Genomic DNA, 24,661 nt, shown 5'->3' on the forward strand with positions numbered 1-24,661 from the left:
GTGCAGCGTCGGGTACGCGGCTACGTAGAGCCTACGGCGTAGACTGGACGGAGAAGAATAACTCAGGCTTCAATGTGTGGGAAGGGATTCACTTACTGAGACACCAGCGAGTTCACACTGGGTAGAGACTGATCACCTGCGCAGACTTTAGGAGGAGATTTTCCCAGCCAAATCAACCAAAGGTGCATCATTGAGTTCACACTGTGGAGAGGTTGTTCATCTGCTGTGACTGAGGGAAGCGATCCACTCAGTCATCTAACCTTACGTAACTTTCACTTCAGCTGGCAGTTTAATATACGGGGTGATAGCTCCCACCCAGCCCGGCCAAACTTCAGAAATCTCATTTGGGTGGATGCTGTGTGATGTGTCCCATGTTACAGATCAGTACCCTGAAATTACAAACGATACACAATATGCAATTAAACGATTCAGCTCTATAATTCTTACTTTGACTATAGGATTAGTAAAGAAAATGAAAAAATAGAAAAAGGGCCCACTCTCTCCATTCATGTCTTCTCATCTCTCCCCAGCAAAAAACCGTGAAAATCTCTCTTCCAAACTCACAAGAAAGAATATTTCTGTCATTGCACAGCCCCACACTGGAAAACCCAACTTCCTCTAGTCGTAACCTAAACATTGCTGCCACAGAGAAACCATTACCTCAGCAGCAAAACATTACAGAGAGGCCGTTACTTTAGCAGTGAAACCTTACAGCGCGTTACACTTACCACACACTGCCGGTTCACACTGGGAGAAAGTTTCAATGAGCTGCATGCTGGATATTTGTCCATCACCATTGCTAAATGCAATTTCGAGAGTGACTGTCGGTGCTGAACTCTGCAATTATTGCTGCTGCTCACCACACCCAGTTCTGCACCCTGGTCACTGGGCATGAGAGAGGTTTCTTGTGCTGCATATTCACTTTTAATGGGACTAGATCTGTGACAAATAAATCAGTTCTATATTAAACGCTGTCTCCGGTACTTAGTGAGTTTATTACACACCTAGTGTACAGCAGAGAGTCAACTCAGGCCGGCTGGACCCTGCCAGTGATTCTGTTCCACAGCAGATCTTTCAAATCCTCCCCTGTTGTTGACCTCTCACTGTCCCTGTGAATGAGTTCCAAATAGTCACCACTCTGTGGGTGAAGAGGTTTCCCTTGAATTCTCTGCAGACCGAAGAAGTCGAGCTGACTGCAGTTCTGTCTGAGATGTTCTTCGTCCCTCAAATCTCTATGCATCACAAAGAGGAAGTAGTATTCTAAAGCTCAGGTGACAAAACCGTGGCTGATAAGAGAAACCAAAGAAAACATAAAAACCAAAGAGAGGGCATAGAGCAAAAATCACTAGTATGTTGGAGGATTGGGAAGATTTTAAAAACCAACAGAATGCAACTAAAATAATTAAGAAGGAAATGATGGAACACTTAAGTGAGCTAGCCGGTAATATTAAAGAGGATACCAAATGTTTCTTCAGGTAATTGTACTGTAAAAGAAAGGCGGAAGCGGATATCAAACCACTGAAAAGTGATGATGGAGAGGTAGTAATGGGCTGGGGGTGCAAGGTGATGGCAGATGAACTGAATATCTCTCGAAGACCCCGGCAGGAATATGGAAGTACCAGATGTCAGTGGACTGAATGTGTGAAGTTACGTTACTCGGGAGAAGGTTCTTGGGAAACAGAGATGGTCTGAAGGTAAATAGGTTCCCTGGATCAGATGGTATACACCACAGAGATCTGAAAGAGGTGGCTGAAGAGATGTGGAGGCGTTAGCAATGATTTTTCGAGTATCGTTAAGGAAATAAAATCCTAAGTTAGTTTTCCCTTCACTACTCCCCCTCTCGCAGTTTCACCTATCACCGACCACTTCTTCTACCCTTTTCACCCCCACACTTCTTCCTCTGACGTCTCATCTTTTCTTCCCCCCAGTCCTGATGAAGGGTCTGGGCCCGAAACGTCGACTGTTTACTATTTCCCATATAAGCTGCCTGGCCTCCTAGGTTCCTCCAGCATTTTGTGTTTGTGTTGCTTGGATTCCCAGCATCCACAGAACGTTGCAGTTGATACAGATAAGAGACAGATAGTTTGGAGTAAAGCTGCAGTCTGCAAAATGACTTCGATAGGTTTGGTGAACGGACAACGAAGTCGTGGATGAAATGTACGGAAATGTACAGTGTATGCAAATGTACGGTCATGTACAATTGTGGAAGGAATAAGGGCGTAGAGAAAAAATAAATAAATGGGAGAAAATTCAAAAATCAGAGGTGCATAAGTACTTGGGAATCCTTGAGCAGGAGTACCTAAAGGTTTGCTTGCAGATTGTGTTGATGAAGGATGACAACTGTAATGTTAGCATATAAGAACAAGGATGTGACTCTGTAGCTTTAAAACGCATTGGTCAGATCGCTCTTCGTGTATTGTGAGCAGTTTACAACCTGCAAAAACAGATGTGCTCATACTGGAGCGGGTCCGGAGAACGTTTACGGGAATGATTCCAGCAACGAAAGGGCTAACGAATGAGGAGCGTTAGATAGCTTTGACCCTGCACTCGCTGGTATAGAAGAAAGAGAGGGGATCTCATTGAAACCTATTAAATATTGAAAGGCCTCGACAGCGTGGCTCTGAAGAAGATGAACACTATACTGTGTGAGTCTGGGACCACAGGTCACAACCTCAATGTATCGGACATCCACTGAGAGCAGAGATGAGGAGGATTTTCTTTAATCAGGGAGTGGTCAATCTTGAGAATTTATTGCCACGGACGGAGTAGAGGCCAAGTCATTGAGTGTATTTTAAATGGATGTTGAAAGATTATGGGGAGAAGGCAGGAGAATGGGGTTGAGAGATAATCAATTGGACAGGAACGAATGGCGGAGGAGACTCGATTGACTGACCAGCCCCTGTCTGATATCTCATGGCTCATGGTCTGAAGAAGAGGCCGGTGAGGTTGCATTAGGGTTAGGATTTTGTTAGGGTATCCACGTCTGGATTATTGTATTCAGTTATAGGAAAGAGGACGCTAAGCTGGAATAAGTGCAGAAAAGATTTACGAGAATGCTGCCGATACTCGAGGCACTGAGTTCTGGAGAGAGGTTGGGCAGGTTGGGACTTCACACCTTGAAGTGCTGGAGATTGAGGTGACATTATGCAGGTGTTCCACACTATGAGTGTACATAAATGGGGAATGTGCGCAGTTGAGTGATCTCGGCCTTTTCTCCTTGGAGCGACTGAGGATGAGAGGTGACCTGATAGACGTGTATAAGATGATGAGAGACATTGATCGTGTGGATAGTCAGAGGCTTTTTCCCAGGGCTGAAATGGTTGCCACAAGAGGACACAGGTTTAAGTTGCTGGGGAGTAGGTACAAAGGAGATGTCAAGGGTAAGTTTTTTACACAGAGAGTGGTGAGTGCGTGGAATGGGCTGCCGGCAACGATGGTGGAGGCGGCTACAATAGGGTCTTTTAAGAAACTACTGGATAGGTACGTGGAGCTTAGAAAAATAGAGGGCTATGGGTAAGCCCAGTAATTTCTAATGTCGGGACATGTTCCTCACAATTTTGTGGGCTGAAGGACCTGTATTGTGCTGTACGTTTTATATGTTTACTTTTCTTTTACCCCATTTTTGTGGAATCAACAACCAGAGGGCACCGGTTTAAGGTGAGAGAGGATTGATTTAATAGTGATCCCGGGGGACAATTATTAATCCACTCACTTCCGGTTCATTGTTTAACTAACATGATGAGGGCACTGTCAGGTTGGAGGAGCAACAACTCATATTACATCCGGGTAGTTTACAACCTGATGACATGAACATCGACATCTTTAACTTCTACCTCTACCTTTTTTTTCATCAACCCACAGGCCCGTCTCCTCCATTCTGTCTCCACACTTCTCTCTTCCCCACTGCGGATCGTCTCCCTCTGGTTCCTCTTTTACTTCCTTTTGTCCCATGGCCCGCTCTCTTATCGTATCAGATTCCTTCTTTTCAGTCCTTTGCATTTTCCACCTACCACCTCACAGCCTCTCACTTCATCTCCCACCTCGCCCACCCACTCACCTTCACTCTTATCTGGCTTCACCTATCACCTACCAGCTTGGACTCTTTCCACACCCCGCACCATCTTATTCCGGCTTATCCCACTTCCAGTCCTGATGAAGGGTCTTGGCAGGAAATCTCTGTTTTGCTTTATCCCCTCTATAGAAGCTACCTGACCTCCTGACTTCCTCCAACATTTTGTGTCTGTTACTCTGCATCTCCAACATCTGCAGAATCGCATCGGGACAGAGTGCAGAATGCAGAGAGAACATCGGGTCTCACTAATGTCGAGGAGGCCACACCTGGAAAACTGAAAACAGTAGATAACCCCAACAAGCACGATGTTGAAAAGTTGCCTCATATGGAAGGACTGTTTAGGACCCTGACTAGTGGTGAGGAGAGTGGTTTGGGGCATCTCTGGCACTTCATCCACTTGCAGTTGGCTTCCAGCCCCTACACCCCTTCTTATCGCTGTAAACCTCTCCCTTTTGTGGACAACACTGCCACTTGATGGTGATTTACCACAATAACAGGACCCCCTGATTTGTGGACTCCATTGTCACCAGGTCGCAATAACGCTGAGAAACAGAAATGTGACGCTGCAGCCTGCTGAAATGTTTCTTCAAGATTCAGGGTTGTTTAATTCCATTTCCAGCAGACACGTGTAAATGAGGTCGAAATAATTATTACTCCGGCTCCAATACAACACAACACAATAGTAACAACATATATCCACAGCTTATATACTGTGCATGCATTGATTGCATGTTCATAAAGTGACGCTCGGCATAGGATGCCTGCATATAAGATGACAGACAGGAAATGATAAAGTAGAGGTGTTTGGTGTTGTGGAAGTATGGGTTAGTGGGCAGAGATATTTATCAGCTTTACTGCTTGGGAAAAGTAGCTGTCCCAGAGGCTGGTAGTCCTGGTGAGGACGCTGCGTATCTACCCCCGATGGGAGTGAGACAAATAGTCCATGAGTGTGATGGGTGAAGGTAGATTGTGAAAATTAGGTTGGTGCTTGATCTCAAGAGAGGGAATTTGGAAAATACCAATGAGATGCCTTTTAGATCAGCTTGGAATTGTGTAGCCGGCTGGTGGCGTAGTGGCATCAGTGGCAGGAGGTCCTGAGTTTGAATCCAGCCGGCACCCATCTGTGCTGGGTTAAGAGCTGGTGATCTCTTAAAAAAAAATCTCACCCGGCAGAAGGCAAATACAACAATGGCAAGCCATTGCTGTAACTAGCCTCGCACACGATTTCCCAATACGTCAGAGGAAATCGCCCGCTAAGTTGAAAATTCCGGATGTGACCTACCTTCCCTTTGCAATTGTGCCCACTAGGGAAAAGTTAATTCTGGAATGGACCAAATTTGATTGGGGAGCTTTTGGAAAAGGGAGCATGTGGATACAGTGATAATAACATGACTGAATTCACCCTTCACTTTGAGAGGGGAAAGGTAAAACAAGATGCATCATTATTAGTGGAGTGAGGGGAACTACGGAGGCACTGGAGAAGAGCTTACCAAAGTTGATTGGAAGGGGACACTAGCAGGGATGATGGCAGAATAGCAATGGCTGGAGTTGCTCCACTTGACAGCCTCAGGGTTGAAGAGAAACAAATCATATTCCACCTACGTAGCTCCAACCTGAAGGCATGAATATCGATTTCTCCTTCCAGTAAAAAAAAATCACAGCCCATTGCCTTTCCTTCTACTTACTCCCGAATAACGTAACTTTACACATTCTGACCACTGACATTTGGGACTTTCATATTCCTGCCAGTGCCTTCCACAGATAAGAGTGAGTACAATACTTATTCAGTTCATCAGCCATCACCTTTCACCCTCACACCATTATTCCCTCTCCAGCATCATTCTCCAGTGGTTTGATATCCATTTCTGTCTCTCTTTTACACAATATGTACCTGAAATTAAAAATGGTATCCTCTTTAATATTACTGGCTAGCTAATCTATTCCTTCTTAATGGTTTTGGTTGCATTCTGTTCATTTTTAAAACTTTCCAATTCTCTAACTGCCTAGTAATTTTTGTTCTGTGCCCTCTTTGGTCTTTATGTTGTCTTTGGTTTCTCTTAGCAGCTACGGTTTTGTCACCTTACCTTTAGAATACTACTTCCTCTTTGTGATGTGTATATCCCGTCACTTCCAGATTGCTTCCAGAAATTCCAGCCATTGCTGCTCTGTTTTCATCCCTGCCCGTGTTCTTTCCAAATCAATTTTGACCAATTTTTCTCTCAGGCCTCTCTAATTCTCTTTTTATTCATATCTGACTTTAGTTTCTCCTTCTCTAATGTCGGGGTGAATTTGATCAGATTAAGATCACTTGTCCCGAAGGGTTCCTTGAACTCATGTGACCTAATTAATTCCGGTTCATTACAACACCCAATCCAGAATAGCTGATCCCCAAGTGGGCTCAACCACGAGCTGCTCTAAAAAAAAGCATCTTGTAGGCATTCTAGGAATTCCTCCTCTTGAGACCAACACCATCCTAATTTCCCTAATCTCCTGCATGGCAATCTCTCATGACTATTGTAACATTGCCCGTTTGACACTCATTTTCTATCTCTCATTGTAATTTGTGGACCACATACTTACTACTGTTTTGGGGTCACTATACAATTCCCATCAAGGATTTTTTTGTACATTTGCTGTTCCTTAATTCTACCCACAGATTCCATACTGCCCAACCCTAAGCCACCTCTTATCTAATGATTTTATTTAATATTTTACCAACAGAGCCACACAACCCCACGGCCGGCTTGTTATTTCACTAAACATATAAATATCTGGGAAACAGGAAGACCTGCAGATGCAAGAAATCGAGAGAAATTCACACAAAGTGCTGGAGAAGCTCAGCAGGTCAGGCAGCATCTATGGATGGGAATCAACATTTCCGGCCATGACCCTTCACCGGGACTCTTGATAACCACGTATCTGGAAAATCAACAAGCAAAAGCAACAGAAAGTAGTGCAATATTGGGAAAACCTTTGACAAAATTTATTTCAAGGCTTTAAAAAACTGCCGAACAGAGCTCAATAGTTAACAAATACAACAAAGGCAATAAACACTTCCATCAATACCGACATTGACTTTTTCTAATGAAAATATCTTAGTCCCATTTCAATCAGTAAAATTTACAAAGATAAGTAAGAACTGAAATGACAAGTTTAGAAAAGACTATTTACACTCAAACCCACTGAGATTAACACTACCTTGGACAGAAGGAGGAAGAGCACATGAGAAAAAAATCACATAAGACCATAAGACAAAGGAGCAGATTCGGCCATTTGGCCCATCGAGTCTGCTCCACCATTTCATCATGAGTGGATCCAATCTGCCCTTTAGTCCCATTCCCCCACCTTCTCACCATAACCTTTGATGACTTGACTACTCAGATACCTATCAATCTCTGCCTTAAACACACCCAATGACTTGGCCTCCACTGCTGCCCGTGGCAACAAATTCCACAGATTCACCACCCTCTGACTCAAAAATTCTCTTCGCATCTCTGTTCTGAATGGGCGCCCTGTAAACCTTAAGTCATGCCCTCTTGTATTAGACTCCCTCAGTCACTCTTGAAATTGCATTCATCAACGGGGATGGACAAATATCCAGCCTACAGGTTATTGAGACTTTCCCCCCAGTGTGAACCCAGTCGTGTGTTACAAGGTTAGATGACTGAGTGAATGCCTTCCCATATTCACAGCAGATGAACGGCCTCTCCCCAGGGGAACACAATGATGCAGCCTTGGTGGAGAGGGTTGAGAGAATCTCTTCCCAAAGTTTGAGCGGACGATCGGCCTCTAAGTGGTGTGAACTCCCTGGTGTTTTAATAGATGACATGATCGTGTGAATGCCTTCCCACATTCACAGGTCTACGGCTTCTCCCGAGTAGAACTCACTTGTGTGCCAGCAGATTAGATGACAGAGTGAATCCCTTCTCACAATCTGAGCGGGTGAAATCCCTCTCTGCAGTGTGAACTGACTGGTGAGTCACTAGGTGAGATGATTTGGTGACTCCCTTTCCACAGTCTGAGTAGGTGAACAGCTTCTCCCCAGTGTGAACCCGCTGGTGACTCTGTAGGTTAGATGACTGAGTGAATCTCTTCCCACAGTCTGAGCAGGTGAACAGCTTCTCCCCAGTGTGAACTTGCTGGTGTCTCTGTAGGTTAGATGACTGAGTGAATCTCTTCCCACAGACTGAACAGGTGAAGTCCCTCACTGCAGTGTGAACTGACTGGTGAGTCAGTAGGTGAGATGATGTGGAGAATCTCTTCCCACAGTCTGAGCCACACAACCCCATCAGTTCCAATATCCAGATCACTGACAAACCATGTGAGAAGTAGCGGACCGTATACTGACCCCTGAAGACCACAAGTCACTGCTGGCCAACCAGAAAAGGCCCCTTTTATTCCCACTTGCTGCCTCTTGGCTGTCAGCCTTCCTCTATCCATGCCAGTATTACTTCGGATTTTTATCCTGTTAAGCAGTTTCATGTGTGACACCTTATCAGATGCCTTCTGAAAATCCAAGTAAATGATATCCACCGCCTCTCGTTTGTCCATCCTGCTTATGACTTCCTCGAAGATCTGTAACAGACTTGTCAGGCAAGATTTCCCTGTACAGAACCTATGCTGGCTTTGACTTATTATATCATTAGTCTCCTAGTACCCCAAAACCTCATCTGTTATCAAGTGATTCTTGACGTGTCATGACCAATGCATCTGTTATCTCTCCAGCAACCTCTCTCAGGACTCTGGGATGTAGTCCATCTGGTCCAGGTGACTTATCCACTTTAAGAACCTGAGTTGGCCTAGCACGTTTTCCTTTGTAATAGCAATGGCACTCACTCCTGCTCCCTGACACTCACGGATCTCTGGCACACTGGTAGTGTCTTCCACAGACAAGACGGATGCAAAGTACCTATCAAATTCATCTACCATCTCTTCCCCATTTGTACCCCATGAGCATCATTTTCCAGTGGTCCAATATCAACTCTCGCCTCCCTTTCGTATATTTTATAACTGGTTTATATTATTGTATAGTTTGCTGTCATATTTCACCTTTCCGCTTACAGCTTTTATTTTAAATTTGCCTGTTGTTGGATGTTAAAAGGTACCCAATTATCCAACCTACTACTCACTTTTGCTACCTTATATGCTTTTATACAGTCCTTAACTTCCTTTGTCAGCCACGACAGCCTAGCCCCGCTGTTTGAGAACTACGTCTGTGGGACATATCTATCCTGCACATTATGAACTATTCCCAGAAACGTCAGCCATTTATGCTCTGGCGTCTTCTCCACCTGCATCCTCCAATCCACCTGGTGAATCACCTTTCTCACGCCTCTGTAATTCCCTTTCATTCCTTTGTGATACTACACATGTGACCTGTGCTTCTCCCTCACAAATTGCAGTAGGAATTCAATCATATTATGATCACTGCCTTCTAATGGTTCATTTACATTAACCTCCATAATAAGATCTGGGTTATTACACAACACCCAATGTAAGAGAGCAGTTCCCCGAGTAGGCTCAACCATCAGCTGCTCTAAAAAGCCATTTCGTTTGCATTCAATACATCCCCTCTTTTGCGATCTCACGCCAATCTGACTTTCCCAATCCTCCTGCAGATTGAAGTCACCCACTACAGCTGTGTCATTAAATTTATTACATAAATGCCAAACATTCAGCTGTACCTGGGGCAGAAGTGAGGATACATGCTTTTACCAAGGAGAGAAGGTTTTTTTGAAGCTGAAAGGCCTGAAGGTTGATAAGACACCGCAGAGTTCAGAAAGAGGTAGCTGAAGAGATTGTGAAGGCATTAGAGTCATAAAACACTACAACACAGGAAAATGCCATTCGGCCAGTCTAGTCCGTGCTAAAGCATTAATCTTCCGAGTTCCAACAACTTCCACCTGGACCATAGCCCTCCATATGCTTCTCATCCAGTGACCTAAGCAAACTTCTCTTAAAGATGACAATCGTCCCTGCCACTTGCTCTGGCAGCTCGGTGCACACTCTCCCCGCCTCTGAATGAAGAAGTTCCCCCCTTAGTTTTCTCTTCAAGTGATGAGTAATGATCTATCAGAAATCACTAGATTTTGGAACGGTTCTGGTGGACCAGAAATTTGCAAATGTCACTCCACTCTTTAAGAAGAGAGGGGGCACAAGAAAGAAAATTATTGGACAGTTAGTCTGACCTTAGTGGTCAGGAAGATGTTATAGTGTACTAAGAGTGTGTTTTTTTGGGTACTGTAATTGGGGAAACATGATGAAGTAGGCCAAAGTCAGCCGGATTGTTTCGAGGAAATCTTGACTGACAAATCTCTTGGAATACTTTGCGGAAATAACAGGCAAGATAGATAAAGCAGAGGCAGTGTATGTTGTTTGCTTGGATTTTCAGATGATCTTCAACAAGGTACCCCATGCAAGGCTTATTGAGAAAGTAAGGAGGCATGGGATCCAAGGGCACATTGCTTTGTGCATCCAGAACTGGCTTGCTCACAGAAGACAAAGAGTGGTTGTAGACTGGTCATATTCTGCATGGAGGTCGGTGACCAGTGGTCTGCCTCAGGGATCGGTTCTGGGTCCCCTACCCTTAGTGACTTTTATAAATGACCTGGATGAGGAAGTGGAGGTACGGGTTAGTAAATTTGCTGATGACACAAAGGTTGGGTTAGGTTGCAGGGGGATATTGATCGTCTGCAAACCTGGGCTGAGAAGTGGCAAATGGAGTTCAACCCAAAGAAGTGTGATGTGGTTCATTTGCTTCGGTCAAATATGATAGAATATAGCAGTGTGGAGGAACAGAGGGATCTTGGGGACGGAGTCCATAGGAGACTCAAAGCTGCTATGTAGGTTGACTCTGTGGTTAAGAAGCCATACTGTGCATTGGCCTTAATCAACCGCAGGCTTGAGTTTAAAAGCCGAGATGTAATGTTGCAGATATATAGGACTTTGGTCAGACCCCACTTGGAGTACTGTGCTCAGTTCTGGTCGCCAAACTACAGGAAGGATGTGGAAGCCATAGAAAGGGTGCTGAGGAGATTTACGAGGATGTTGTTTGGATAGGGGAGCATGCCTTTTGAGAATAGGTTGAGAGAACACAGTCTTTTCTCCTTGGAGTGATGATGAGAGGTGACCTGATAGAGGTGTTCAAGAAAATTAGAGACATTGATCGTGTGGATAGTTAGAGGCTTTTTCCCAGGGCTGAAATTGCTAGCACGAAAGGACATAGTTTGAAGATGCTTGGAAGTAGGTACAGAGGAGATGTCAGGGGTAAGTTTTTTTACACAGAGAATGGTGAGTGCTTGGAATGGGCTGCCGGCAATGGTGGTGGAGGCGGACACGATAGGGTCTTTTAAGAGACACCTGGATAGGTGGATAGGTACACGGAGCTGAGAAAAATAGAGAACTGTGGGTAACCCTTGGCATTTCTAGAGCAAGGACGTGTTCGGCATCGCTTTGTGAGCCAAAGGGCCTGTAACGTGCTGCAGGTTTTCTATGTTTCTAAGGTGCTGCACGTGAGGCTGCTTAACAGGATCACAGCTCATGGAATTACAGGAAAGAAACTTGTACTGACAAGGGAGAAAGAGTCAGAATAATGTGGGCAATTCTGTTTTGCTGTCGGTAACTAATGCTGTTCTGCAGGGGTCAGTATTGAGACCGCATCGTTTCATGTTAAATCTGAATGATATGGATGATGGAATTGATACCTTGGTGACGAACATTGCAGTTGATACAAAGATAGGTAAGGGACAGGTAGTTTAGAGCAAAGCGGGAGTCTGCAGAAGGACTTCGATAGGTCTGGAGAATGCCAGCAAAGTAGCAGTTGAAATACAGTGTATGCAAGTCATGTATATTTGGTAGAAGTAATTGGCGTAGAAAAAAAAGATGGGAGAAACTTGAAAAAATTAGAGGTGCATAAGTGCTTGTGAGTCCTTGAGCAAGAGGCGCTAAAGGTTTGCTTGCAGATTGAGTTGATTAAGGATGACAACTGCAATGTTAGCAATATAAGAGCAAGGATGTGATACTATAGCTTTATAACGCATTGGGCAGATCACTGTTGGTGTATGGTGAGCAGATTCTGACCTGTACTTCCGACTCATTATCTGAGCAAAGGATGTGCTTGTATTGGAGTGGGTCCGGAGAAGTTTCAAAGAATGATTCCAGGAAGACCAAGAGTGGATGACCTGGATGAGGAAGTACGTGGGAAGGGATTCACTCAGTCATCCAACCCACAGAAATTTATCAAAATCCACTGCTGCTGATTTCCACACACAAATAAATCAAAAGGGATATGCCCAATCAAATCGATAATTAATCGATCAATAGCCCCCAAACAACACGGCCCAGCCGGACACATAACAGGGGACTTTACATCTCACAACAGTGGATTCAGCAATGAAACCCGTGATTAATGTTGTTGTCCCTCTGAAATCATAAGAAACGCACATTAAGGTGCATTTAAATGCGAGCGCATCCCCACAGGTGACGTCACACAAAACCCCCTCGCGCCTGACATCACGCATGGGCTTCCCACATTGGGATCTGCCCTTACGTGCACAGCGTCTTACGTCATCCATGCGCTGCTGAGCTCGGGCTTTATCAGTTTAATAGCTGGGCTAATAATCGCGTGACCAGCCCTCCCCCACGGCTGTCAACAGGGGATTCAGGAGCTGCGCTATTCCCATTGGTGCAAAGCGATGTCAATCACCTGTTACCACCAGTCGCAGAGGTGGACAAGTCCAGAGGGCGTTACCCCAGCTGAGTTCGCCTCCCGCTCCAGCTTCAAACTCCACATCACAGCGGAGTAAATGTCCGTTTTTTGATTTATTTCCATTTCCCTCCAAGGGAAGTTGGGGTGTTTGTGAAGCGTCTTCTGCGGCCGGAGTCTGATGTGTCGCCAAGAAGTAGGAGACCGCTCGGCCCGTCGGTTTGATGCCATTTCCCTGGGGAGGGAGAGGAGGGATTTTATTGAAAGTAAAAAGATGGTGTGAGAGGATGTTTGTGGAAATCTGTGGAAATGTCTGAGCCCACGGTGGTAGCGAGCAGAGGGATTCGCATTGGGGGGGGGGGGGGGGAACACCGGCAGACGGTTGACCCGCAAGTGGGGCCAATGACAGTGGTAGGAGGTGAGTGGTTGGGGCAACACGGGGCTGCGGAAGATGGACATTTTTTGCACAGAGGATTAACAAAGTGGTTAGAGAGTGCAATGAAGTTTCAAGAGAGTGATCCCTGAAATGTTTGGGTCATCATATGAAGAAAGATCAAATGTGATAACGCTTTCTTTTAGAGAATCGAGGACTGAGAGGTGAACACATTGAAATGCACACCATTACCGGTTGAACCAGGGATCCCAGTCTCTGAAAAAGGGGGTGGATGCCTATATTTTATAATAAAACCCCTATTGTTTTACCTTTACCTCCTCTCCCAGTTTTATGCTTGCCCTGGTCTTTAACACCCACTTAACCTGGTTAAGATTCAGCCCATTAGCAACAGTCAGCAATTCATTCTTTTTGGTTTTTCCTAATGCCTCAGGGGTTGGCGCTTCCAGAAATTTTTTAAATGTCCACTGCTGCTGATTTCCACACACAAATGAATCAAAAGGGATTTCCCCAATCAAATCGATAATTCTTCGATCAATAGCCCCCAAATTTGTTCATATCCCAGACGCACGCCCCAAATTTGTTACGAACCATAATGCTTTAGAAACAAGCCAGCAGCAATAGACTACACCTGGAGACTGGTTTTGATGTTAAATCTGTCTTTATTAGAATCTACTTGTAATATTGCAACTTAAAGAAGATAAACAGAAGTTAACAGTGTTAAGTTTATAAATGTGTGTAAATATAACTCCCAAACTATTGAGCTCGGGGGAAACAAGGCTTGGAGTCTTGAGATGGTAAAGTATGAAAGTTCAGTTCAACTACAGAATAGGTGATGAGAGAGAGAGTTTTGTAATCCAGGGTAAATGGCGAGAGAACACAAATATGTAGAATTCCACAGGTTCCACGGTGGTAAAACAAGAGAACAGTTGCTGTAGATTTTATCCGTCATCGCTCCAAATCCACATACAAATTATCACCAAAAGTGACTTGTCACAAGGTGTATCGTCTTCAAGTGAACAACCACACCACAGCCAGGCAAGGGTTAACACATAAGTGGTCTCCACAGGATGCGCCAAATCCGATCCACTCCTATGGATCAAACAAGGTGACAACCACACATTCGATGTACGGTGATTGTATAATTAACCCACCCTTGTGGGCATAGGAAAGTTCCAAACAGTGACCCTTGGCCACTAGTTCCCTGGTTTCGATACTTTAGTTTTTCCTCCTTCGTCTCCGTCTGACTCTGAGTGTCTGTGTCCTCGGTTAAAACTAAACAAGCAGTGAGCGATGTAAACAAGCTGCAAGTCAGACTGATTCTGATTCTGATTCTGAAGGTGAATACCTTCTTAATCTCTCTCTCTTAAAATTACAGTCCACAGCAAACGAAACCCAGGGATTCATAACAACGGCCCATCCCGACTGTGAACTGACTGGTGTGCCAGTAGTTGTGATGACTGAGTGAATCCCTTCCCACATTCTGAGCAGGTGAACGGCCTCTCCCCAGTGTGAACTCGCTGATGATTCTGCAGATGGTGTGAATGAGTGAATCGCTTCCCACAGACTGAACAGGAGAATGGCTTCTCCCCAGTGTGAACTCGCTGATGTACCAGTAGGTTGGATGACTGAGTGAATCCCTTCCCACAGACTGAGCAGGTGAATGGCCTCTCCCCAGTGTGAACTCGCTGGTGTCTCTGTAGGTAGAATGACAGTATGAATCCCTTCCCACATTCTGAGCAGGTGAATGGCCTCTCCCCAGTGTGAACTCGCTGATGACTCTGTAGGCTGGATGACTGAGTGAATCCCTTCCCACATTCTGAGCAGGTGAACGGCCTCTCCCCAGTGTGAACTCGCTGATGACTCTGTAGTTGGGATGACTGAGTGAATCCCTTCCCACAGACTGAGCAGGTGAATGGCTTCTCCCCAGTGTGAACTCTCTGATGTACCTTCAGTTTAGATGAGCTAGTGAATCCCTTCCCGCATGGTGAGCAGGTGAATGGCCTCTCCCCAGTGTGAACTTGCTGGTGGACCAGTAGTTTGGATGACTGAGTGAAGCCTTTCCCACAGACTGAGCAGGTGAACGGCTTCTCCCCAGTGTGAACTCGCTGATGACCCTGCAGGTGGGAGGACTGAGTGAATCCCTTCCCACATTCTGAGCAGGTGAATGGCTTCTCCCCAGTGTGAACTCGCTGATGACTCAGTAGATGGGATGAATCAGTGAATCCCTTCCCACAGACTGAGCAGGTGAACGGCCTCTCCCCAGTGTGAACTCGCTGATGACTCTGTAGGTTGGATGACTGAGTGAATCCCTTCCTACAGACTGAGCAGGTGAATGGCCTCTCCCCAGTGTGAACTCGCTGATGACTCAGTAGGTTGGATGAATGAGTGAATCCCTTCCCGCAGACTGAGCAGGTGAATGGCTTTTCCCCAGTGTGAACTCGCTGATGACTCAGTAGGTTGGATGAATGAGTGAATCCCTTCCCGCAGACTGTGCAGGTGAATGGCTGCCCCCTGGTGTGAACATGTTGGTGTGCCATTAGGTCAGATGACCGAGAGAATCCCTTCCCTGAAATTCAGCAGTTGACCAGCCTCTGCCCAGTGGGAACTGACTGGTGTGTCCACAGGTGGGAAGACCGACTGAATCCCTTCTCACACAGAGAACAGGTGAATGACCTTGCCCTGTGTGAACTTGCTGATGTACCTTCAGTTGAGATGACCGAGTGAATCCATTCCCACTGTCTGAGCAGGTGAACGGCCTTTCTCCTGTGTAAAATGCCGGGCTTGCTAGTTGCTCAGATGACCGAATGAATCCCTCACCACAGTCTGAGCAGGAAGGATGGTTGATAGGATCCCTTGTTCCACTTCTTAAATATCTAGACAGAGACAACAAAACTGGCGTGTCGTGTTTGAGATTCCTGGAGACAAATTCCTTCCCTTTTTTAACCTGTAAAAGATTTACAAAATCCATCAATGGGTGTAGGACAACATTTCAGATGAGATTACTTGAGTTGCCAAGGTTTGATTTGGTATCACACTGTTACAGTGAGGTTAAACCCAAGTTGGAAGAGAAATCATCTCCTGACTGGGCAGAGTGCTGGTATCTGGAATGACCATCAATCCCCATATGCGTTTCAAGTTCCAACTCCTTAAAGTGCAGGGTTACAAGCTGCAGCTGGATGCATTTCTTGTAAGTGAGGGCATCAGGGACACTACAGGTCTCCACATATTCCCTCCAATACCCCCTCTAATTTGTAATAACCAGTGTGTACATAAGTCTTGCACTGTGCATTTTTTTTTACCCAGTGACAAGATGTGCACAGTGAATTTTTTATAGAGAGGTATTCATTTTCACAGCTACGAAATCACGGTCAATAGGAACTTTGATCTCCTCTGGGTTCGATCCAGTTCATCTGCACTCTCACACAACCTATGTAGCAGGCCTGTAATGGGTAATGAAGGATTTTCTCACCAAAGATTTTGCATATTGTCCATATGTGGTTTGCTTACGAATTTACGCTTTAAAAAGTCAGATTTCCAAATATCACTCCACTTCTTCCCACTTGCAAATTCTCCAGCAACTTTTGCAACACCACAATACACACAGGGGACTCAAGTATCACCAGTTTCTGTATTCTACATAAATATTTCCCCTGAACCCTCCCCCCCCCCAATGACTGACATTGGTGAACTCAGTTTCTATATTCCCCTGAAGCCTCCCCCAATTCTCCAGCAACGTTTGCATCGCCACAATACACACATCAGACAAAGACTGACAGTGGTGAACTCAGTGAATTAAATCCCACTGAATATGAAGTAAAGGGCAGTAGTCTGTCTCACTGGAGTCCGGCACATTTGTGATGTGACAGCTACTTGCTGCCCAGGGCAAAGGTGTTTGATATCATCATGTACCCAGAGAGAATGGGACAAAACATGCTCTTACGGGTAGAAAAGTCCAGAACAAGAGGAGGTAGAACAAGCAACAGACACAAAATGCTGGAGGAACTCAGCAGGCCAGGCAGCATCTATGGAAAAGAGTACTAATGCTGAATTTCGCCAGCATTTTGTGTGTGTGTTGCTTGGATTTCCAGCATCTTCAGATTTTCTCTTATTAGTGATTGGAGGTAGAGCAAAGGTGATTTTCTCAACTGGTGATGTAAAAGATTTTGTTCCCTTTCTCTGAGTTCCTAATCCTTGCCTTTACTATAGCTGGAGCTCAGCTCTGTCTGAGAGATCCATCGGTTCCCATTCCCTCATCAGCCGGAAGCTCCCCGGGGCCCGTGTATGGATCCTGGGGCTGAGAGAGAGGGACGAGAGCAGGACTGTCCCGGGATTGTTGGCCACGGTGTCCGGATTAAACAGGAATTGTCACGAAGTCAGTGTTTAATATAAAAACACGGAGAATTGCTCTTACCTGCATCCGACATTTTCAAGGCCTTCTGTGTACTGCGCGCATGCGTGAAACTCAGGGACGTCCTCAGCCTGACGCCTGCGCAGTTCATTGGCGCTTCAGCACCGGTGAAATTCTTAACGCATGGCCTATGGGTAATCACGGTGCCATTAAACATTTCTGCCAGCACCGGTTCAATGTCCATACCTCATTTTTTTTCGTGTGTATAGAAAAATCTGCAGCTGTTTTAACGCAGAAAGCGGCTCCCATAAGAAATATACTCAATATCAACGTGTATGTAATGCCACAGTAAAATGCAGATATAAAACACCGGAGATTCTGCAGTTGCTGGAAATACAGAGACGCACAGACACAAAACGCTGGAGGAACTCTGCAATTCAGAGAGCAACTAAGCAGAGGAGTACACAGTCTAGGCACGCTGAAGGGGCTCGGCCTAAACGTTTTCTATTTATTCCTCTCTCCACAATTGCTGCCTGAAATTAACCTCCTTTTTTTCCGGTCAACCAGTTTCCAAATGTTTCTGACCTTTCTTTTATAGCCACATCCTGCTGGTCTGATTCCTCCTCCTCCTGGTAAACTCTAGACCCCATCTCTCTCTGGAGCCCCAAAGCCCTGACTCAGGCTGGCAACACTTTGGTTTCTGACTCTGCTCCATCGAAGATTCACTCGCTAGTCTGCTGTCAGACTTTAGATGTGCATTGTGTTGCGAGACCGCGGGTTCGTTTACTGTGAGTGTCGCTTTAAGTGCCTGAGTGAGGCGGGGCTGTGACGTCAGACACAAGGAGAGAGAGAGAGAGAGAGAGAGAGAGAACGTCAAAACCACAGTGAGCTCATAGTCTTATTCAGCCTGGAGAAAATCATGCAGGAAAATCATGCGGGTGTCTAAGATGATGAGAGGCATTGGTCGTATGGATAGTCAGAGGCTTTTTCCCAGGGCTGAAATGGCTAACATGAGGGGAATAGGTTTAAGCTGCTTGGAAGTAGGTACAGAGGAGATGTCAGAGCTAACTTTTTAAGCAAAGAGTGTTGTGTGTGTGTGGAGTGCACCGCCAGCGACGGTGGTAAAGGCGGATACAATATGGTCTTTGAAGAGACTCTCAGATAGGTACATGGAGCTTAGGAAGATAGGTGGCTATGTGGCAGGGTAATTCTGAGCAGTTTCTAGAGTAAGTTACATGATCGGCACGGCAATGTGGGACAAAGCATCTGTAATGTGTTGTGCATTTATATGTTTCCATGAAATTCATGGGAAATCTCCTATCCGACGGAGTGGTGACTAGTTGCAACCTGTCATCTCAGGGAGAGTGAGAGGGGAACAGCAGGGGTAGATTTTGATATACTGATATGGAACAGAAACATGGGCAGGAACCAGATGGGCTGAGTGGCCTTTCTAGTGTACATTGTGAGTGTGGTAGAGACAGTAAGTACCTGAGACACGGGATTTGACACAGAACTGATTTATATATCACAGCTCCACAATATTAATCGCCTGTCTAGTTTAAGGCTAACATCAGCAGAACGGACTCCTCCAATGCTCAGTGACCAGGGTTCAGTCCTGGGTGCGATGAGCAGCCGCAAGAACTGCAGAATCTGACAGTAACAGTCCCTCATGAACCTACAGCTGCCTTCAGTCACCATGATGGCTGAACTTTTAACACACAGATGATTTGAACTTCCTCCCTGATGTAGGAGCGTTCAGACTGAAGATGTAGGGGAGAAGGCAAGAAAAGAGATAACAAAGTTATTTGCACCGTTACGGATAAACAGAGAGGAAGAGGTGGAAAGTTTCTTAAATGTATTTATTTTAATGCTAGGAGCATTGTAAGAAAGGTGGATGAGCTTAGAGTATGGATTGATAACTGGAAATATGATGCTGTATCTATTAGTGAAACATGGTTGCAGGAGGGGTGTGATTGGCAAATAAATATTCCAATATTTTATTGCTTCTGGTGTGATAGAATCAGAAGGGCAAGAGGGGAAGGTATTGCAATGCTTGTCCAAGAAAATATGACAGCAGTGCTTTGACAGGATAGATTACAGGGCTCATTTAGGGAGCCTATTTGGGTGGAATTGAAGAATGCGGAAGGTATAGTAACACATATAGGGGTGTATTATAAACAACCTAATTGGGAGCGAGGAAATTTGTAAGGAGATAGCAGATATTTGTAGTAAGCACAAGGTTGTGATTGTGGGAGATTTTAATTTTCCACACATAGAAACATAGAAAATAAGTGCAGGAGTAGGACATTAGGCCCTTCAAGCCTGCACCACCATTCAGTATGATCATGCCTGATCATCCAACTCCGAACCCTGTGCCTGCTTTCTCTCCATACCCCCGATCCTTTTAGCCACAAGGGCCATATCTAACTCCCTCTTAAATATAGCCAAATGAACCGGCCTCAACTGTTTCCTGTGGCAGAGAATTCCACAGATTCACCACTCTGTGTGTAAAGAAGTTTTTCCTCATCTTGGTCCTAAAAGGCTTCTCCTTTGTCCTTAAACTGTGACCCCTCGTTCTGGACTCCCCCAACATCGGAAACAATCTTCCTGCATCTAGCCAGTCCAATCCCTTTAGAATTTTATATATTTCAATCAGATCCCACCTCAGTCTTCTAAATTCCAGCGAGTATAAGCCTAGTCGATCCAGTCTTTATTCATATTGTTAGGGTTAATTTGCGACTGCCAGTTCAGGTCAGCGTGATATTAGCAGACAGAAATACAAGGGAGGGAGCGAAACAAGGGATCCTTTGTCTCCAAACTGCTAGTGTCACGTGATTCAGTAAAACAGGGAATTTGTGAAAAAATGATATCAGACCAGTTAGAAGGGCAAAAGTGTCCAATATTACCAAATATGTATAACAAAGTTCAGTATTATCAAATATGTGTAGCGGGGGGTTGGGCAAAGGGAAAAGGGTATAAATAAGAAAAGAATGTAAGGGGAGGGCAGAATGCACCTTCCCCAGCAGGGGTCTTGTCTCCTCGCTGTGCCAGTTACGCTTCTGCATTAAAGCCAAGTTTTGTAATATTCCGGTGTTGGTTGTCTCTCTTCCTAAACGAACACAGGGCAGAATTTAAAGCCCAACAATATGAAAGTCCTGCCATTCCAGGCATCAATCTGTTGAACCTTCTTTGTACTCCCTCTATGGCAAGAATGACTTTCCTCAGATTAGGGGACCAAAACTGCACACAGTACGCCGGCTGTGGCCTCACCAGGGCCTTGTACAACAGCAGTAGAACCTCCCTGCTCCTGTACTCAAATCCTCTTGCTACGAATGCCAACATACCATTTGCCTTTTTCACTGCCTGCTGTACCTGCATGCCCACTTTCAATGACTGGTGTACAATGACACCCAGGTCTCGTTACACCTCCCCTTTTCCTAATCGGCCATTCAGATAATAATCTGTTTTCCTGTTCTTGCAACCAAAGTGAATAACCTTACATTTATCCACATTAAATTGCATCTGCCATGAATTTGCCTACTCACCTAACCTATCCAAGTCACTCTGCATCCTCTTAGCATCCTCACAGCTAACACTGCCGCCAAGCTTCGTGTCATCTGCAAACTTGGAGATGCTGCATTTAATTCCCTCGTCTAAATCATTAATATATATTGTAAACAACTGGGGTCCCAGCACTGAGCCTTGCAGTCCCCCACTGGTGACAGCCTGCCAATCTGAAAAGGTCCCAGCTACTCCCACTCTTTGCTTCCTGTTTGCCAACCAATTCTCTATTCACATCAATACCATACCCCCAATACCGTGTGCTTGAAGATTGCACACTAATCTCCTGTGTTGGACCTTGTCAAAAGCCTTTTGAAAATCCAAATATACCACATCCACTTGTTCTCCCCTATCCATTCTACTAGTTACATCCTCAAAAAATTCTGTAAGATTCGCCAGACATGATTTTCCTTTCACAAATCCATGCTGATGTTGTCCTATTATTTCACCTCTTTCCAAATGTGCTGTTATCACATCTTTCACAACCAACTCTAGCATTTTCCCCACCACCGATGTGAGGCTAACCGGTCTATAATTCCCCGGTTTCTCTCTCCCTCATTTTTTAAAAAAGTGAGGTCACATTAGCCACCCTCCAATACTCAGGAACTAATCCAGAATCTAAGGAGTTTTGAAAAATTATCACTAATGCATCCACTATTTCTTGGGCTACTTTCTAATGCACTCTGGGATGCAGACCATCTTGCCCTGGGGATTTATCTGCCTTTAATCCCTTCAATTTACCTACACCACTTCCCTACTAACATGTATTTCTCTCAGTTCCTCCATCTCACTAGTCCCTCGGTCCTCTACTATTTCCAGAAGATTATTTATATCCTCCTTAGTGAAGACAGAACTAAAGTAGTTATTCAATTGGTCTGCCAGATCCTTGATCCCTATGATCAATTCACCTGTTTCTAACTGTAAGGGACCTATATTTGCCTTAACCAATATTTTTCTTTTCACTTATCTATAAAAGCTTTTACAGTCAGTTTTTATGTTCCCTGCCAGCTTTCTCTCATAATCTTTTTTCCCTTTCCTAATTAATCCCATTGTCCTCCTCTGCTGGACTCTGAATTTCTCCCAGTCCTCAGGTGTGCCGCTTTTTCTGGCTAATTTGTATGTTTCTTCTTTGGACTTGATACTATCCCTAGTTTCCCGTCAGCCACGGGTGCACTACCTTCCCTGGTTTATTCTTTTGCTAAACTGGGATGAACACTTGTTGTAGTTCATCCATGCAATCTTTAAATGCTTGCCATTGCATAGGAATGTTGAGGAACCAACTAGAGAGCAGGCCATTCTACATTGGGTATTGAGCAACGAGGAAGGGTTAGTTGGCAATCTTGTTGTGCGAGGCCCCTTGGGTAAGAGTGATCATAATATGGTGGAATTCTTCATTAAGATGGAGAGTGACATAGTTAATTCAGAAACAAAGGTTCTGAACTTAAAGAAGGGTAACTTTGAAGGTATGAGACGTGAATTAGCTAAGATAGACTGGCAAATGATATTTAAAGGGTTGACGGTGGATATGCAATGGCAAGCATTTAAAGATCACATGGATGAACTACAACAATTCTTCATCCCAGTTTGGCAAAAGAATAAACCAGGGAAGGTAGTGCACCCGTGGCTGACAAGGGAAATTAGGGATAGTATCAAGTCCAAAGAAGAAACATATAAATTAGCCAGAAAAAGCGGCACACCGGAGGACTGGGAGAAATTCAGAGACTGGCAGAGGAGGACAAAGGGCTTAGTTAGGAAAGGGAAAAAAGATTATGAGAGAAAGCTGGCAGGGAACATAAAAACTGACTGTAAAAGCTTTTACAGATATGTGAAAAGAAAAAGATTGGTCAAGACAAATGTAAGGACCTTTACAGTCAGAAACAGGTGAATTGATCATAAGGAACAAAGACATGGCAGACCAAACTGAATACCTACTTTGGTTCTGTCTTCACTAAGGAGGACATAAATAACCCTCCGGAAATAGTAAGGGACTGAGGGTCTAGTGAGATGGAGGAACTGAGGGTAATACATGTTAGTAGGGAAGTGGTGTTAGGTAAATTGAAGGGATTAAAGGCAGATAAATCCCCAGGGCCAGATGGTCTGCATCCCAGAGTAGCCCAAGAAATAGTGGATGCATTAGTGATAATTTTTCAAAACTCCTTAGATTCTGGAATAGTTCCTGAGGATTGGAGGGTGGCTAATGTAACCCCGTTTTTTAAAAAAGGAGGAGAAAAACCGGGGAATTATAGACTGGTTAGTCTGTCGTCGGTGGTGGGGAAAATGCTAGAGTCGGTTATCAAAGATGTGATAACAGCACATTTGGAAAGAGGTGAAATCATCGGACAAAGTCAGCATGGAGTAGTGAAAGGAAAGTCATGTCTGACGAATCTTATAGAATTTTTTGAAGATGAAACTAGTAGAGTGGATAGGGGAGAGCCAGTAGATGTGGTATATTTAGATTTTCAAAAGGCTTTTGACAAGGTCCCACACAGGAGATTAGTGTGTAAACTTAAAGCACACGGTATTGGGGGTATGGTATTGATGTGGATAGAGAATTGGTTGGCAGACAGGAAGCAAAGAGTGGGAGTAAACGGGACCTTTTCAGAATGGAAGGCAGTGACTAGTGGGGTACCACAAGGCTCATTGCTGGGACCCCAGTTGTTTACAATATATATTAGTGATTTAGATGAGGGAATTAAATGCAGCATCTCCAAGTTTGCGGATGACATGAAGCTGGGCGGCGGTGTTAGCTGTGAGGAGGATGCTAAGAGGATGTAGGGTGACTTGGATAGGTTAGGTGAGTGGGCAAATTCATGGCAGATGCAATTTAATGTGGATAAATGTAAGGTTATCCATTTTGGTTGCAAGAAAAGGAAAACAGATTATTATCTGAACGGTGGCCGATTAGGAAAAGGGGTGGTACATCAAGACCTGGGTGTCATTATACACCAGTCATTGAAGGGAGGCATGCAGGTACAGCAGGCGGTGAAAAAGGCAAAAGGTATGCTAGCATTCATAGCAAAAGGATTTGAGTACAGGAGCAGGGAGGTTCTACTGCAGTTGTACAAGGCCTTGGTGAGACCGCACCTAGAATATTGTGTGCAGTTTTGGTCCCCTAATCTGAGGAAAGACATTCTTGCCATAGAGGGAGTACAAAGAAGGTTCACCAGACTGATTCCTGGGATGGCAGGACTTTCATATGAAGAAAGGCTGGATCGACTAGGTTTATACTCACTGGAATTTAGAAGATTGATGGGGGATCTTATTGAAACGTATAAAATTCTAAAGGGATTGGACAGTCAAGATGCAGGAAGATTGTTTCTGATGTTGGGGGAGTCCAGAACGAGGGGTCACAGTTTAAGGATAAAGGGGAAGACTTTTAGGACTGAGATGAGGAAAAACTTCTTCACACAGAGAGTGGAGAATCTGTGGAATTCTCTGCCACCGGAAACAGTTGAGGCCGGTTCATTGGCTATATTTAAGAGGGAGTTAGATATGGCCCTTGTGGCTAAAAGGATCGGGGGTATGGAGAGAATGCAGGTACAGGGTTCTGAGTTGGATGATCAGCCATGATCATACTGAATG

At 44.8% G+C, this 24,661-nt stretch overlaps 1 protein-coding gene across 7 annotated transcripts in view; it reads right to left on the reverse strand.

Moving 5' to 3' along the window:
• Window positions 1–4,643: 4,643 nt before the first annotated feature.
• LOC140724314 (uncharacterized) overlaps window positions 4,644–24,661 on the reverse strand; it is a 32,110-nt gene continuing 12,092 nt past the window's right edge. For 4 of the 7 annotated variants that reach the window (XM_073038765.1, XM_073038764.1, XM_073038763.1 and 1 more), the window contains one exon: window positions 13,810–16,114. In XM_073038765.1, the coding sequence (XP_072894866.1) occupies window positions 14,571–15,707 (1,137 nt within the window). In that variant the 5' untranslated portion in view covers window positions 15,708–16,114 and the 3' untranslated portion in view covers window positions 13,810–14,570. Of the gene's footprint in view, window positions 6,992–12,883; window positions 13,012–13,809; window positions 16,115–24,661 lie in introns of those variants that run through there. The other 3 variants (XR_012098092.1, XR_012098093.1, XR_012098094.1) reach the window with 3 other exon arrangements.

Source organism: Hemitrygon akajei, unplaced genomic scaffold (assembly GCF_048418815.1).
Source record: "Hemitrygon akajei unplaced genomic scaffold, sHemAka1.3 Scf000187, whole genome shotgun sequence".
Lineage (NCBI taxonomy): Eukaryota > Metazoa > Chordata > Chondrichthyes > Myliobatiformes > Dasyatidae > Hemitrygon > Hemitrygon akajei.